Here is a 13,091-nt window from a genome sequence, read left to right as displayed (position 1 = left end):
GTTGATACTGGCAAATTGGGACAACTTGATTGGCAAAGTGGGACACTTAATTATTTATTGTAAAGAAGGATAAATATGAGTAATTTCAATATTTTCATGATAAACTTCAATTATTCATACAAATGAAATGGATTAAAACATTATTTAGATATTTGTTTTATTATTTATTATTATCATTATTGTTATTGTTATTATTATTCTGATTATACTTATTACCATCATACTTGATTGTAATTATATGATGTAGCCTCTATGTAATTGTATAGCCTATAAATAAAATAAAATAAACTTCATCTAGGCCTATCAGCTCAACATTCTCAACACTACCCTCTAGTGGACATTTTGTAGAATGCAACCAGAAAGACCTTATCCCTCAACAATTTCAATGACTGTTTTATTGTGGCCAGAGTCAAATACAACAACAATAAAAATAAATAGTCATCATATGCCTGTATGGTTATTAATATAGCTAGTGTGGGGATCTAGATGTGATGACTAGCTTAGAAAGAATGCATTAATGATTAAACATAAAAGGTTTGTACTGTACTGATATAAATTGTTTCACATAACAAGATGTGATTCATGTGAGGAACGTTAGGGGGTAGGATGAGATAAGACTTGTATTTCTCACAGACACGAACACTGCCTCTTTGTGATCTGTGAACCTTCCAAGGACGTAGGTACAGGGGAACAGTGTCTATGGGTGATGACTCTACAGGTTGTGATGATAACAAACTTATGCCTGGCAACAGTGGAGCGCCAAGGGTCTGGGACCAGCCTGTGCGCCAACGATTGGCTGAGTAAGTCTAAACCATGCTCAGTCTCTACTCTGATTGGCCAGCAGGGAGCGGGAACTATCTCTGTCAGAGTATTTTAAGAAGAACTCATAACAATGTCTTAGTTCTCTGAGTGCCCTGCGTGGTATTTCAGTGGACCCGTATATACGAACATCATATTTACCATTGAAGTGGTTTGCATTAATTAAAATACTAGTCTATTTTAGAAGACGTGTATTGACCTCTTTTGTTCCTAATACCAGATTTGAATTGACGCAACTTAACAATTGGTGACCACCGACTGTGATCTGGTAGAAGGGACTTTGCTGGGTATTGTCCGGCCCATTGGACATCTCTGTCATTGGACGGTGTGTTTCACAACGAGTCCGGACTACTAAAAACAGGTAAGCAGACACCTATTGTTATATAACTAAAGTTCTGCACATTGGCTTTATCCAAATTAATTTTGTGAAACACCTGTCTGATGTAAGTGAACTAAATTATGAAACTATTATGAGTAGATAAGCACAATATTGTGACATGCAAACCTTTGGTGAATGTGAGTGTTAAAACCATGGTATTATAGAGTATTGTTCACCGGCACGTACCAGAGGGCTAGGTACGGCTAGGATCGGGAATGATACTGAAATCCCCAGGCTAGGACCACCAGGGGTGGGAACTGGGGGTACAGGGAATTATTGGCTTAAAAGTGTTGCGCTATTGACACGTATCAGAAGGCTAGATACGGCTAGGATCATAAGGGACACTTACATTTTAGTCGACTCCAGGCTAGGATCACAAGTGGTGAGAACTGGAGGCGTAGGGAATTAGTAGAAGCCGTAATAAATATCGCGGGCAAAACAAAGTAGCTCATTGGCTGCACGTGCCTGACCTACTTGCTCTGCCCCGGTATAAACAGTTTGCTTGCTTAACACAATTGCTATTGCGCCATCCAGTGGACGCAATTGGAACAGCAGTTTATTTTATTTAAAAATTGCAGCGCATTTTTATACTTTACAAAAAAATATTTTTTTATTTTTTTATTTTTTTATCATCTCGCGGGCCGGATTAAACCCGTTTGCGGGCCTGATCCGGCCCGCGGGCCGGACGTTTGACACCCCTGACTTAAAGGATTGCTGTAGGATTGCTGTAGATGTCTCCCGAGTGGCGCAGTGGTCTAAGGCACTGCATCGCAGTGCTAGCTGTGCCACTAGAGATCCTGGTTCGAATCCAGGCTCTGTCGTAGCCGGCCGCGACCGGGAGACCCATGGGGCGGCGCGCACAATTGGCCCAGCGTCGTCCAGGGTAGGGGAGGGATTTGGCCGGCAGGGGATGTAGCTCAGTTGGTAGAGCATGGCGTTTGCAACGCCAGGGTTGTGGGTTCGATAAAATAATGTATGCACTAACTGTAAGTCGCTCTGGATAAGAGCGTCTGCTAAATGACTAAAATGTAAATGTAGATCATGAGTTATTCATTTTCTTTTTCCTATTGCCATTTTTTCAGTTTTCCCACATTCATTTTATATCCTGAGATTTTAGAGTATTCTGAAAATATTTGTAACAAGATTGCATTTAGTTTTCAATATTAGTCAGGTATATCAAGGTATCGTCAGAAAATAAGTTTAGTTTCTACTCATGTTTACCAAAACAGATACCTGTTATGTTTGGGTCCTGTCTAATTATTTCTGCAAGCAGTTCAATTGCCAGTGCAAACAGGAGGGCGGAGAGAGAACATCCCTGTCTCGTGCCTCTTTCTAAAGCAATTTCATCAGATAGTGTTTTATTTGTGTATACTTTTGCTTTAGGATATTTATATAATATTTTTATGAAATGTATTATTTCAGATGGAAAGTTGAAGGCTTCCAAAGTTTTTAATAGAAAAGGCTATTCAAGATGGTCCGGCATCAACAGCCATTGTTGATAAATCTACATCTTGTTTTTTAGCATATTGTATTATACTGAAACATCATGTTATTTTTTTGTTTGTAAATGTCTATTTTTAATAAACCCTGCTTGATTAATATGTATAAAGTCTGGTAAGACTTTTGCCATTCTGTTATGAGTTTTGTTATTATTTTAGTGTTGCAATTTATTACATTTATGGATCTGTAATCTGCAGGGGACTAGCCAGATCTTCCTGGTTTTAATATAACTGAAATAACTGTTTGATCCATGGAACTTGGATACACTGAATTGAGTGACGTGTGTGTTGTCATTTGAGTAAATAAGGGAACTACTTTGTCCCAGAATGTCAAATACAATTATACAGTGGGGAGAACAAGTATTTGATACACTGCCGATTTAGCAGGTTTTCCTACTTACAAAGCATGTAGAGGTCTGTAATTTTTTATCATAGGTACACTTCAACTGTGAGAGACGGAATCTAAAACAAAAATCCAGAAAATCACATTGTATGATTTTTAAGTAATTAATTTGCATTTTATTGCATGACATAAGTATTTGATCACCTACCAACCAGTAAGAATTCCGGCTCTCACAGACCTGTTAGTTTTTCTTTAAGAAGCCCTCCTGTTCTCCACTCAATACCTGTATTAACTACACCTGTTTGAACTCGTTACCTGTATAAAAGACACATGTCCACCCACTCAATCAAACAGACTCCAACCTCTCCACAATGGCCAAGACCAGAGAGCTGTGTAAGGATATCAGGGATAAAATTGTAGACCTGCACAAGGCTGGGATGGGCTACAGGACAATAGGCAAGCAGCTTGGTGAGAAGGCTACAACTGTTGGTGCAATTATTAGAAAATGGAAGAAGTTCAAGATGACGGTCAATCACCCTCGGTCTGGGGCTCCATGCAAGATCTCACCTCATGGGGCATCAATGATCATGAGGAAGGTGAGGGATCAGCCCAGAACTACACGGCAGGACCTAGTCAATGACCTGAAGAGAGCTGGGACCAAAGTCTCAAAGAAAACCATTAGTAACACACTATGCCGTCATGGATTAAAATCCTGCAGCGCACGCAAGGTCCCCCTGCTCAAGCCAGCGCATGTCCAGGCCCGTCTGAAGTTTGCCAATGACCATCTGGATGATCCAGAGGAGGAATGGGAGAACGTCATGTGGTCTGATGAGACAAAAATATAGCTTTTTGGTCTAAACTCCACTCACCGTGTTTGGAGGAAGAAGAAGGATGAGTACAACCTCAAGAACACCATCCCAACCGTGAAGCATGGAGGTGGAAACATCATTATTTGGGGATGCTTTTCTGCAAAGGGGACAGGACGACTGCACCGTATTGAAGGGAGGATGGATGGGGCCATGTATCGCGAGATCTTGGCCAACAACCTCCTTCCCTCAGTAAGAGCATTGAAGATGGGTCGTGGCTGGGTCTTCCAGCATGACAATGACCCGAAACACACAGCCAGGGCAACTAAGGAGTGGCTCCGTAAGAAGCATTTCAAGGTCCTGGAGTGGCCTAGCCAGTCTCCAGACCTGAACCCAATGGAAAATCTTTGGAGGGAGCTGAAAGTCCGTATTGCCCAGCGACAGCCCCGAAACCTGAAGGATCTGTATGGAGGAGTGGGCCAAAATCCCTGCTGCAGTGTGAGCAAACCTGGTCAAGACCTACAGGAAACGTATGATCTCTGTAATTGCAAACAAAGGTTTCTGTACCAAATATTAAGTTCTGCTTTTCTGATGTATCAAATACTTATGTCATGCAATAAAATGCAAATTAATTACTTAAAAATCATACAATGTGATTTTCTGGATTTTTGTTTTAGATTCCGTCTCTCTCAGTTGAAGTGTACCTATGATAAAAAAAGTACAGACCTCTACATGCTTTGTAAGTAGGAAAACCTGCAAAATCGGCAGTGTATCAAATACTTGTTCTCCCCACTATATCTTCTCCACACAAATGTTTTAACAGTGTCTAATATTTATTTTGGGGTGATTTCTATTTTTAGTGATTCTTTTTTTGTCTGCTGACTTTTTGAGGTGATTTGTTTGACAATAAGATGAAAACATCATGATTGGTTGTTTTCATGCCAAATTAAAAGGTATAAATTTTTTTCTTCTTAAAGTTAATTGACATGTCTTTACTATTAGGGCCATAGAAATGTTTGTGCACAGGAGGTCCCGTGACAAAAGGAGACCCCCGAATCTCACGGTATAATTAGCACTCTGTCCACCACCATCAACAAAACACCAAATGGAATTCGTGGAAGAATGGTGTTGCATCCATAGAATTAGCAATTAGAATACTTAGGATCTCTATGGTTGCATCCCTCCAATAGAGTTCCAGACACTTGTAGGCATTGTCTGGCGTTAGATGGCGTCACTTCTACGAGACGCAATGATGCCAACCAAGGTGCATTGAAGCTGTTCTGGCTCTTGGTAACCCAACGTCCTAGTAAGATGCTTTATGTTGGTGTTTCCTTTATTTAGGCAGTTAGGCTACCTGTAAGTTCCCAATTTGTTCTAAATTGGGTGGAAAATGTTAGCTTTCATTTTGTCACAAAAAAAGAAGGACGGGAAGCAATAGGGTCCGGGATTGGATATGCTAGAGCTTCAAAAATGTACAGTATGATGGTGAAGGTACTCTTTCGGGTTAGGCTTTCGGGTTAGGTCATCAAAGAACAAGGAGGACCAATCACTCTACATGCTATTAAAATGCCTTTATTGTGGTGCCATGTTAAAATGGAACACGATCTTTATTACATTTGAAATAGTTTTTAAGGCTTTCAATAGCATAAAAAGGTACCTTAGCCCTCCTTGTTCTTTGATGTGGCTGTCAAAATGCATTAAATAAACACATCGACATGTGAGTCAAGACAACAGATACAGCCGTATCTCAATTATGCCAGTCCGCTAGACTTCTAAACAGAAGAGTTATCCTCGAAACTTCATCCTCAGCCAATGAAAGACGAAGAGCGCAGTCGCAAATAGACTATACAGTAGCGTCGTGCAGCTGCAGGAATGATCAGTCTCCTAGTAAAAAGCTTGAAGACTCATTGCGCGCCAGACTACACTCCATCTAGCGCGTGCAAAGGATGCTACTAATCAGTAAAGTACACTACAAGAGCGGGAACGTTTATTATATTTTGATGGATTGCATGAATACAATGGAGTGGTATGCTTATTATATTTTGATGGTTTGCATGAATAAAATGGAGTGGTATGCTTGAAGGTATTTAATACTACTATAATACTACTATAATTTTAATGTGCAAGATGGAACTGTAAATATTATAATTTTTTATCAGTGAGTTCTAGCCACTACAATATTATTTAAAAACAGGAAGACAGTTGCATTATTAACAGCTTGAGAATTTTCCCTGAGCATAAACACTTGTAGATCTTTTTCCTTCACCCAGATTTGATTGAGATTACCTCGGAAGTTATCAATGGATTTCTATAACGTGTCGGTCTTGTATGATCACACCTCCCTGGTTGCAGTGAACTCATCTGATGCTTCAACAGGTAAGCATTTATCATGGTTTAAAATACTTTTACAGTAGGCTATTCAGTATAGCAATTAAACAACCAGAACGTATAATCGTGCAATGGTCACTGGAGGAAATCTTTGCGCGTTTTTAAAATGATTAATAGCCTACAATGTCACAATGATTTCACATTATCTTATTGCGGCACACATAGGCTATAGTGTAGGCTACAGTCGTCTTGTTTTTGTTTTCATTCGTTTTTCCTTGAAGACGTTAAATGATTGGTTTCCTTCACTGCTCCGTCTAACACTTGTTATTCAGAGGGAAATGAAAATCTATCTAGTAGCTTCCTGAAGGCACAGCTAGTGCCAACCTTTTCCTTTTTGAGTGACATGTTTTTCGTGGGAATGACTTATACTGTACCTTCATCTCAAAATATCCATCTCCTGTGAACTTTTAGTCACCATACACATACAGTAGCAGCTATGTTATTGGGTTTTTGTCAAATATACTGTATATAGCACATATCAAGGGCACTGAAATATCTTCACAGGTTTGGAGTATGGATAGCCTTAGTCTACTATACTGTATATCATACTTTATTACAATGTTCCTCTGCTGCTCATAAATTATAGTCTGGATGATACCAAACTCGATGTCCTGACTTCAGAGTCTGGAAAGGCTGTTTTAATGTTGTCGGCAAGATGCATTGATAATGAAGGGGGCTGTTTTCAAAACAGTTAGAGATCTCAATGAGCCGCCTGATCCCCGAGTTTACATGAATCTGGTATATACAGTGCCTTCAGAAAGTATTCAGACCCCTTGACCTTTTCCACATTTTGTTATGTTACAGCCTTATTCTAAAATTGCCTTATTCTCTCATCAATATACACTTGTGTTTTAGGTTATTGTCCTGCTAAAAGGTGAATTCATCTCCCAGTGTCTGGTGGAAAGCAAACTGAACCAGGTTTTCCTCTAGGATTTTGCCTGTTCTTTGCTCCATTCCATTAATTTTTTATCCTGAAAAACTCCCCAGTCCTTAACGATTACAAGCATACCCATACGATGATGCAGCCACCACAATGCTTGAGAATATGGAGAGTGGTACTCAGTAATATGTTGTATTGGATTTGCCCCAAACATAACACTTTGTATTCAAGACAAGCCACATTATTTGCAGTATTACTTTAGTGCCTTGTTGCAAACAGGATGCATGTTTTGGACAGGCTTCTTTCTTTTCAGTCTGTCAATTAAGTTAGTATTGTGGAGTAACTACAATGTTGTTGATCCATCCTCAGTTTTCTCCTATCACAGCCATTAACCTCTGTGAAATCCCTGAGCGGTTTCCTTCCTCTCTGGCAACTGAGTTAGGAAGGACGCCTGTATCTTTGTAGTGACTGGGTGTATTGATAGACCATCCAAAGTGTAATTAATAACTTCACCATACTCAAAGGGATATTCAATGTCTTTTTTCCCCCATCTGCCAATAAGCGCCCTTCTTTGCGAGGCATTGGGAAACCTCCCTGGTCTTTGTGGTTGAATCTGTGATTAATATTCACTGCTTGACTGAGGGACCTTACAGATAGATAATTGTATGTGTGGGGTACGGAGATGAGGTAGTCATTCAAAAATCGTGTTAAACACTATTATTGCCCACAGGGTGAGTCTATGCAATTTATTATGTGACTTGTTAAGCATATTTTTACTCCTGAACTTATTTAGGCTAGCCATAACAAAGGGGTTGAATACTTATTGACTCAAGACATTTCAGGTTTTCATTTTTAATTAATTAGTAAACATTTCTAAAAACATAATTCCACTTTGACATCATGGGGTATTGTGTGTTGGCCAGTGACAACAAATCTCAATGTATTCCATTTTAAATTCAGGCTGTAACACAACAACGTTTGGAAAAAGTCAAGGGTGGTGAATACTTTCTGAAGGCACCGTATGAGACTAGGTCTCAACCCCCCAAGGAAAAAATTACATTTGAGAGAACCAATCAATGCGTCCTCCTGTCCAGACCAGTGAGTCACAGTTCTTCCCGGCTCTGTACACTCTTAGAATTAGTAGTGACTTGAGGAACCCTGGAGATCCTCAAGGAACCTCTGGAGTTCCTTAAGGAACCATTGCTAGTCAATGGTTCATATTTGCACCTTTGGTTAGTTGAGTTTTTGGAGGAACCTTTAATGGTTCAACGTAGCATCGGGTTCCTGGAGGAACCCTGGAGTGGAGGCGTGGCTTAGTAGGGGTGTGGCTTTAAGTTCGATTTTTTTTGGGCCACCCCATTATAGTAAATGTAATTCCTGTTCATCTGTTCTGTTGTATTCTCATCACCCGTTAAGGTTGAACACTGATCATTTTGTAGTTTTAATGAGGCTGACAGAGGTGTATGAGTTGCTCAAGAGCCTATGCAAATCCCGAAGTTGGAATAGTTACCACTTTATTACTGTATGTAATTAGCAATGTTAATTTTATTAATATTATATTTGAATAGGTATACTGAACAAAAATATAAATGCAACACGCAACAATTTCAAAGATTTTACTGAGTTACAGTTCATATAAGGAAATCTGTAAACTGAAATAAATTAATTAGGCCCTAATCTATGGATTTCACATGACTGGGAAGGGGTGCAGCCATGGGTGGGCCTGGGAGGGCATAGGCCCACCCACTGGGGAGCCAGGCCCAGCCAATCAGAAGTATTTCTGTCTGTAATAAAGCCCTTTTGTGGGGAAAAGGCCCAGCTAATCAGAATGAGTTTTTCCCCACAAAAGGGCTTTATTACAGACAGAAATACTCCTCAGCATCTGTGTAATGATCATGCTGTTTAATCAGCTTCTTGATATGCCACACCTGTCAGGTGGATGGATTATCTTTGCGAAGGAGAAATGCTCACTAACAGGGATGTAAACAAATTTGTGCACAGCATTTGTAATAAGTATGTGGACACCCCTTCAAATTAGTGGATTAGTCTATTTCAGCCACACCCGTTGCTGACAGATGTATAAAATCGAGCACACAGCCATGCAATCTCCATAGACACACATTGACAGTAGAATGGCCCATACTTAAGAGCTCAGTGACTTTCAACGCAGCACCGTCATAGGATGCCACTGTTCCAACAAGTCAGTTCGTCAAATTTCTGCCCTGCTAGAGCTGCCCCGGTCAACTGTAAGTGCTGTTATTGTGAAGTGGAAACATCTAAGAGCAACAACGGCTCAGCCGCGAAGTGATAGGCCACACAAGCTCACAGAACGGGACCGCTGAGTACTGAAGCACGTAGCGTGTAAAAATCGTCTGTCCTCGGTTGCAACACTCACTACTGAGTTCCAAACTGCCTTTGGAAACAATGTCAGCACAAGAACTGTTCATCGGGATCTTCATGAATGGGTTTCCATGGCAGAGGAGCCGCACACAAGCCTAAGATCACCATGCGCAATGCCAAGCGTTGGCTGGAGTGGTGTAAAGCTTGCTGCCATTGGACTCTGGAGCAATGGAAACGTGTTCTCTGGAGTGATGAATCACGCTTCACCATCTGGCAGTCCGACGGAGGAATCTGGGTTTGGCGGATGCCAGAAGAATGCTACCTGCCCAAATGCATAGTGCCAACTGTAAGGTTTGGTGGAATAATGGTCTGGGGCTGTTTTTCATGGTTCGGGCTAGGCTCCTTAGTTCCAGTGAAGGGAAATGTTAACGCTCCAGCATACAATTCCATTCTAGATGACTATGTGCTTCCAAATTTGTGGCAACAGTTTGGGGAAGCCCTTTCCTGTTTCAGCATGACAATGCCCCCGTGCACAAAGCGAGGTCCATACAGAAATGGTTTGTCGAGATCGTTGTGAAAGAACTTGACTGGCCTGCACAGAGCCCTTACCTCAACCCCATCTAACACCTTTGGGATGAATTGGAACGCCGACTGCGAGCCAGGCCTAATCGCCCAACATTTGTGCCCGACCTCACTAATGCTCTTGTGGCTGAATGGAAGCAAGTCCCTGCATCAATGTTCCAACATCTAGTGGAAAGCCTTCCCACATCCATATTAATGCCCTTGATTTTGGAATGAGATGTTCGACAAGCATACTTTTGCCCATGTGGTGTATATCTTCTCAAAGAAACTACCGGTAGATTGAAACTTGGCATCATATTTTTGTCATGCTGCCTTGTTGACAACTCTAACCACCCCAAGCCTTCAGTCAATCAGCAGCCACACGGGACCTATCACATTTTAGGAACACAGGGGTTCCTCGAAGACCCTTTTCAGAGGGGTTCCTGAGGAACCTTTTCAACTGGAAAGGTTCCGCCGGTGTGGCAACCCAAAAGGTTCTTCCAGGTACCTTTCCTTCTAAGAGTGTACCACCTGGGTCGCGGCAGCCAGGCTACGTAAATTGATGCTTGACAGGTTTGGTTTATGGATATATGATATATCATACCGGTACTTTAATAACATTCTCCTCTGCTGCTCTTGTGTCCCTATAGGTGGGGATCATGATGCCTACTACAACAACGCCATCTTGCCCATCATATTCGGCATCATCTGTTTCCTGGGCATTATGGGTAACTGCATGGTCATCTACACCATCCTGAAGAAGACCAAGTGCCGCGCCAAGCAGACCGTCCCCGACATCTTCATCTTCAATCTCTCCATCGTCGACCTCCTCTTCCTCCTCGGGATGCCCTTCCTCATCCACCAGTTGATGGGCAACGGTTCGTGGTGCTTCGGCGCCACTATGTGCACAGTCATCACCGCGCTGGACTCCAACAGCCAGATAGTGAGCACCTACATCCTCACGGTCATGACTCTGGACCGCTACCTGGCCACGGTCCACCCCATCCGCTTCAACTACATTCGGACGCCGTGCGTGGCAACCGGGGTTATCGGTCTAGTATGGACGCTGTCGTTGCTGACCATCATCCCGGTGTGGATGTACGCAGGCCTCATGCCTCTGCCTGGCGACCTTGTGGGCTGTGCCCTGCTTCTTCCCAATCCGGCCACTGACATCTACTGGTTCACTCTCTACCAGTTTGTCCTGGCTTTTGCCCTGCCTCTCCTCATCATGTGCGTGGTCTTTTTCAAGATCCTCCAGCACATGGCCACCAGTGTGGCCCCCTTGCCCCCCAGGAGCCTGAGGGTGCGCACCAAGAAAGTAACCCGTATGGCGGTGGCCATCTGCCTGGCTTTCTTCATCTGCTGGGCCCCTTACTACATCCTCCAGCTGGTTCACGTTGGAGTCCAGAACCCCAGCCAAGCCTTCTCCTATGCCTACAACATAGCCATTAGCATGGGCTACATTAACAGCTGCATCAATCCGTTCCTCTACATTGTGTTGAGTGAGACCTTCAAGAGGCAGCTCATCGTGGCCATGCGGCCGGTCCACAGGAAGTTCCGGGTCAAACCCACTAGCACCACAGAGGGTAGTGTTAGTCTGAGATTGGCCCCTGAGAGACCCCAGCAGGATCAGAGCTCCAGGGAGCTGCTGCCTGCCAATATGGCCGCCCACTGAGGCCCGTTGTATGACACATTTTTTGTTTGTTGAACCTTTATTTAACAAGACCCCTTTTCCAAGGGAGACTTGGTATGGCCAGTGGAAGATGGTATGAGATCAGTGTATGGATCAGGGTACAATAATGGTGTATAGGAAGAACTGTGTATTGGATCACTGAATTTGAACAGTGTACAGGCAGGAACAGTGTATTGAATCAATACAGGGTAGGGTTGCGAAAATCCAGAAAACCCGGTTGAAAGATTGCCAGAATCAGGAAGTAATAAGCAGGAAATCCGAAATCCTCCAACCAGGATTTCTGGAAAACCTTGGAATTTTGGGAAAGTTGCCGGATTTTTGCAACCCTTGTACAGTCAGTGACATTGTATTGAATCACTGTATGGGAGCAATGATGTATGTCTACATGGGAACAGTTAATGGATCGATCAGAACAGAAGAAGAAGAAGAAGAAGAAGAAGAAGAAGAAGAAGAAGAAGAAGAAGAAGAAGAAGAAGAAGAAGAAGAAGAATAGAAGAATGCTATCATTCAATGTGTGTAGTGATCAGTGAGTGGGATCAGCCTGAGCCTGAGAGGAGATGTTTACAATAGTCAGGATGTGACTTATTATTGAGTACTGGTCTACACATGGTACTCAGTACAGTAAACATAGGTACTGAAACATAAGGATATTAATAGATTATTTGCTAATGATATTCAGTGGGTAATGTAAAAGTGTGAGAGTCTAGATGATTCATAGCTAAATGTACAAATCAATGAATAAATGCATACACAGTCATAAATGACCAGTATGAGTATGACTAAGTGAATAGTTTGATATTGTATCAGCCATTTTATTCAAATTCTTCAGGGAAGGCAGGTTTTAGCACAATCCCTTACTGTAGTTTTGGTTTGCCAATCTAGCTAATGTATGTTAAGTTTCATTTCAATGAACAACGTTCACATACCACTTATATTGTACAGTATGTTCAGTACCTAGTACCTACACTGCAATGCCACCATAAATACATGTTTCAGCTTCACTGAATGTTGCGTAGTACTTTTTATCCATACATTTGTACATTGTCTAAGAAGTCATCATGTAAGACTATTCGGTGTGGATGTTTTGTAAATATATATGTTAATATGAATACATATACTGTATGTTTTGGTGTAATTGTATTTGTATATACAGTATCAGTGTTTTTTCATTTCCTCGCATTTTAATGTCATAATACCATTTACAGATGTTGTTCATGAGGGGAATTTAAATATATATGGTTCAAACTCACACTACTCATCAAGGTATAGAGACAGGCAATACAAACTATAATTTGATGCATACCCAGTGCAATCCTCAAATTAATTAAACATTTACTTAATTCATTATGCAATGCCAATGAAATATGAATTTATTTGATAAAC

General features: G+C 41.6%; 1 protein-coding gene across 1 annotated transcript; it reads left to right on the top strand.

The window, feature by feature from the left end:
- Window positions 1-6,146: 6,146 nt before the first annotated feature.
- LOC121553850 (melanin-concentrating hormone receptor 1-like) lies at window positions 6,147-12,170 on the top strand. Its single transcript, XM_045205816.1, has 2 exons — window positions 6,147-6,222; window positions 10,666-12,170. The coding sequence occupies exons 1-2, from the start codon at window positions 6,147-6,149 to the stop codon at window positions 11,688-11,690; spliced, it is 1,101 nt and encodes a 366-aa protein (XP_045061751.1). The 3' UTR covers window positions 11,691-12,170.
- Window positions 12,171-13,091: the final 921 nt, after the last annotated feature.

The sequence above is a fragment of the Coregonus clupeaformis genome, chromosome 20, assembly GCF_020615455.1.
Source record: "Coregonus clupeaformis isolate EN_2021a chromosome 20, ASM2061545v1, whole genome shotgun sequence".
Classification (NCBI taxonomy): Eukaryota; Metazoa; Chordata; class Actinopteri; order Salmoniformes; family Salmonidae; genus Coregonus; species Coregonus clupeaformis.
The sequence above is the reverse complement of the archived record's forward strand: the minus strand, read 5'-3'. Positions and strand labels throughout refer to the sequence as shown.

Bases quoted from the DNA above. Each gene is read 5' to 3' on its own strand.
- LOC121553850 (XM_045205816.1), top strand. From the start codon at position 6,147: ATGGATTTCTATAACGTGTCGGTCTTGTATGATCACACCTCCCTGGTT. The intron at 6,223-10,665 runs GTAAGCATTTAT...GTGTCCCTATAG, and splicing joins CTCATCTGATGCTTCAACAG to GTGGGGATCATGATGCCTAC.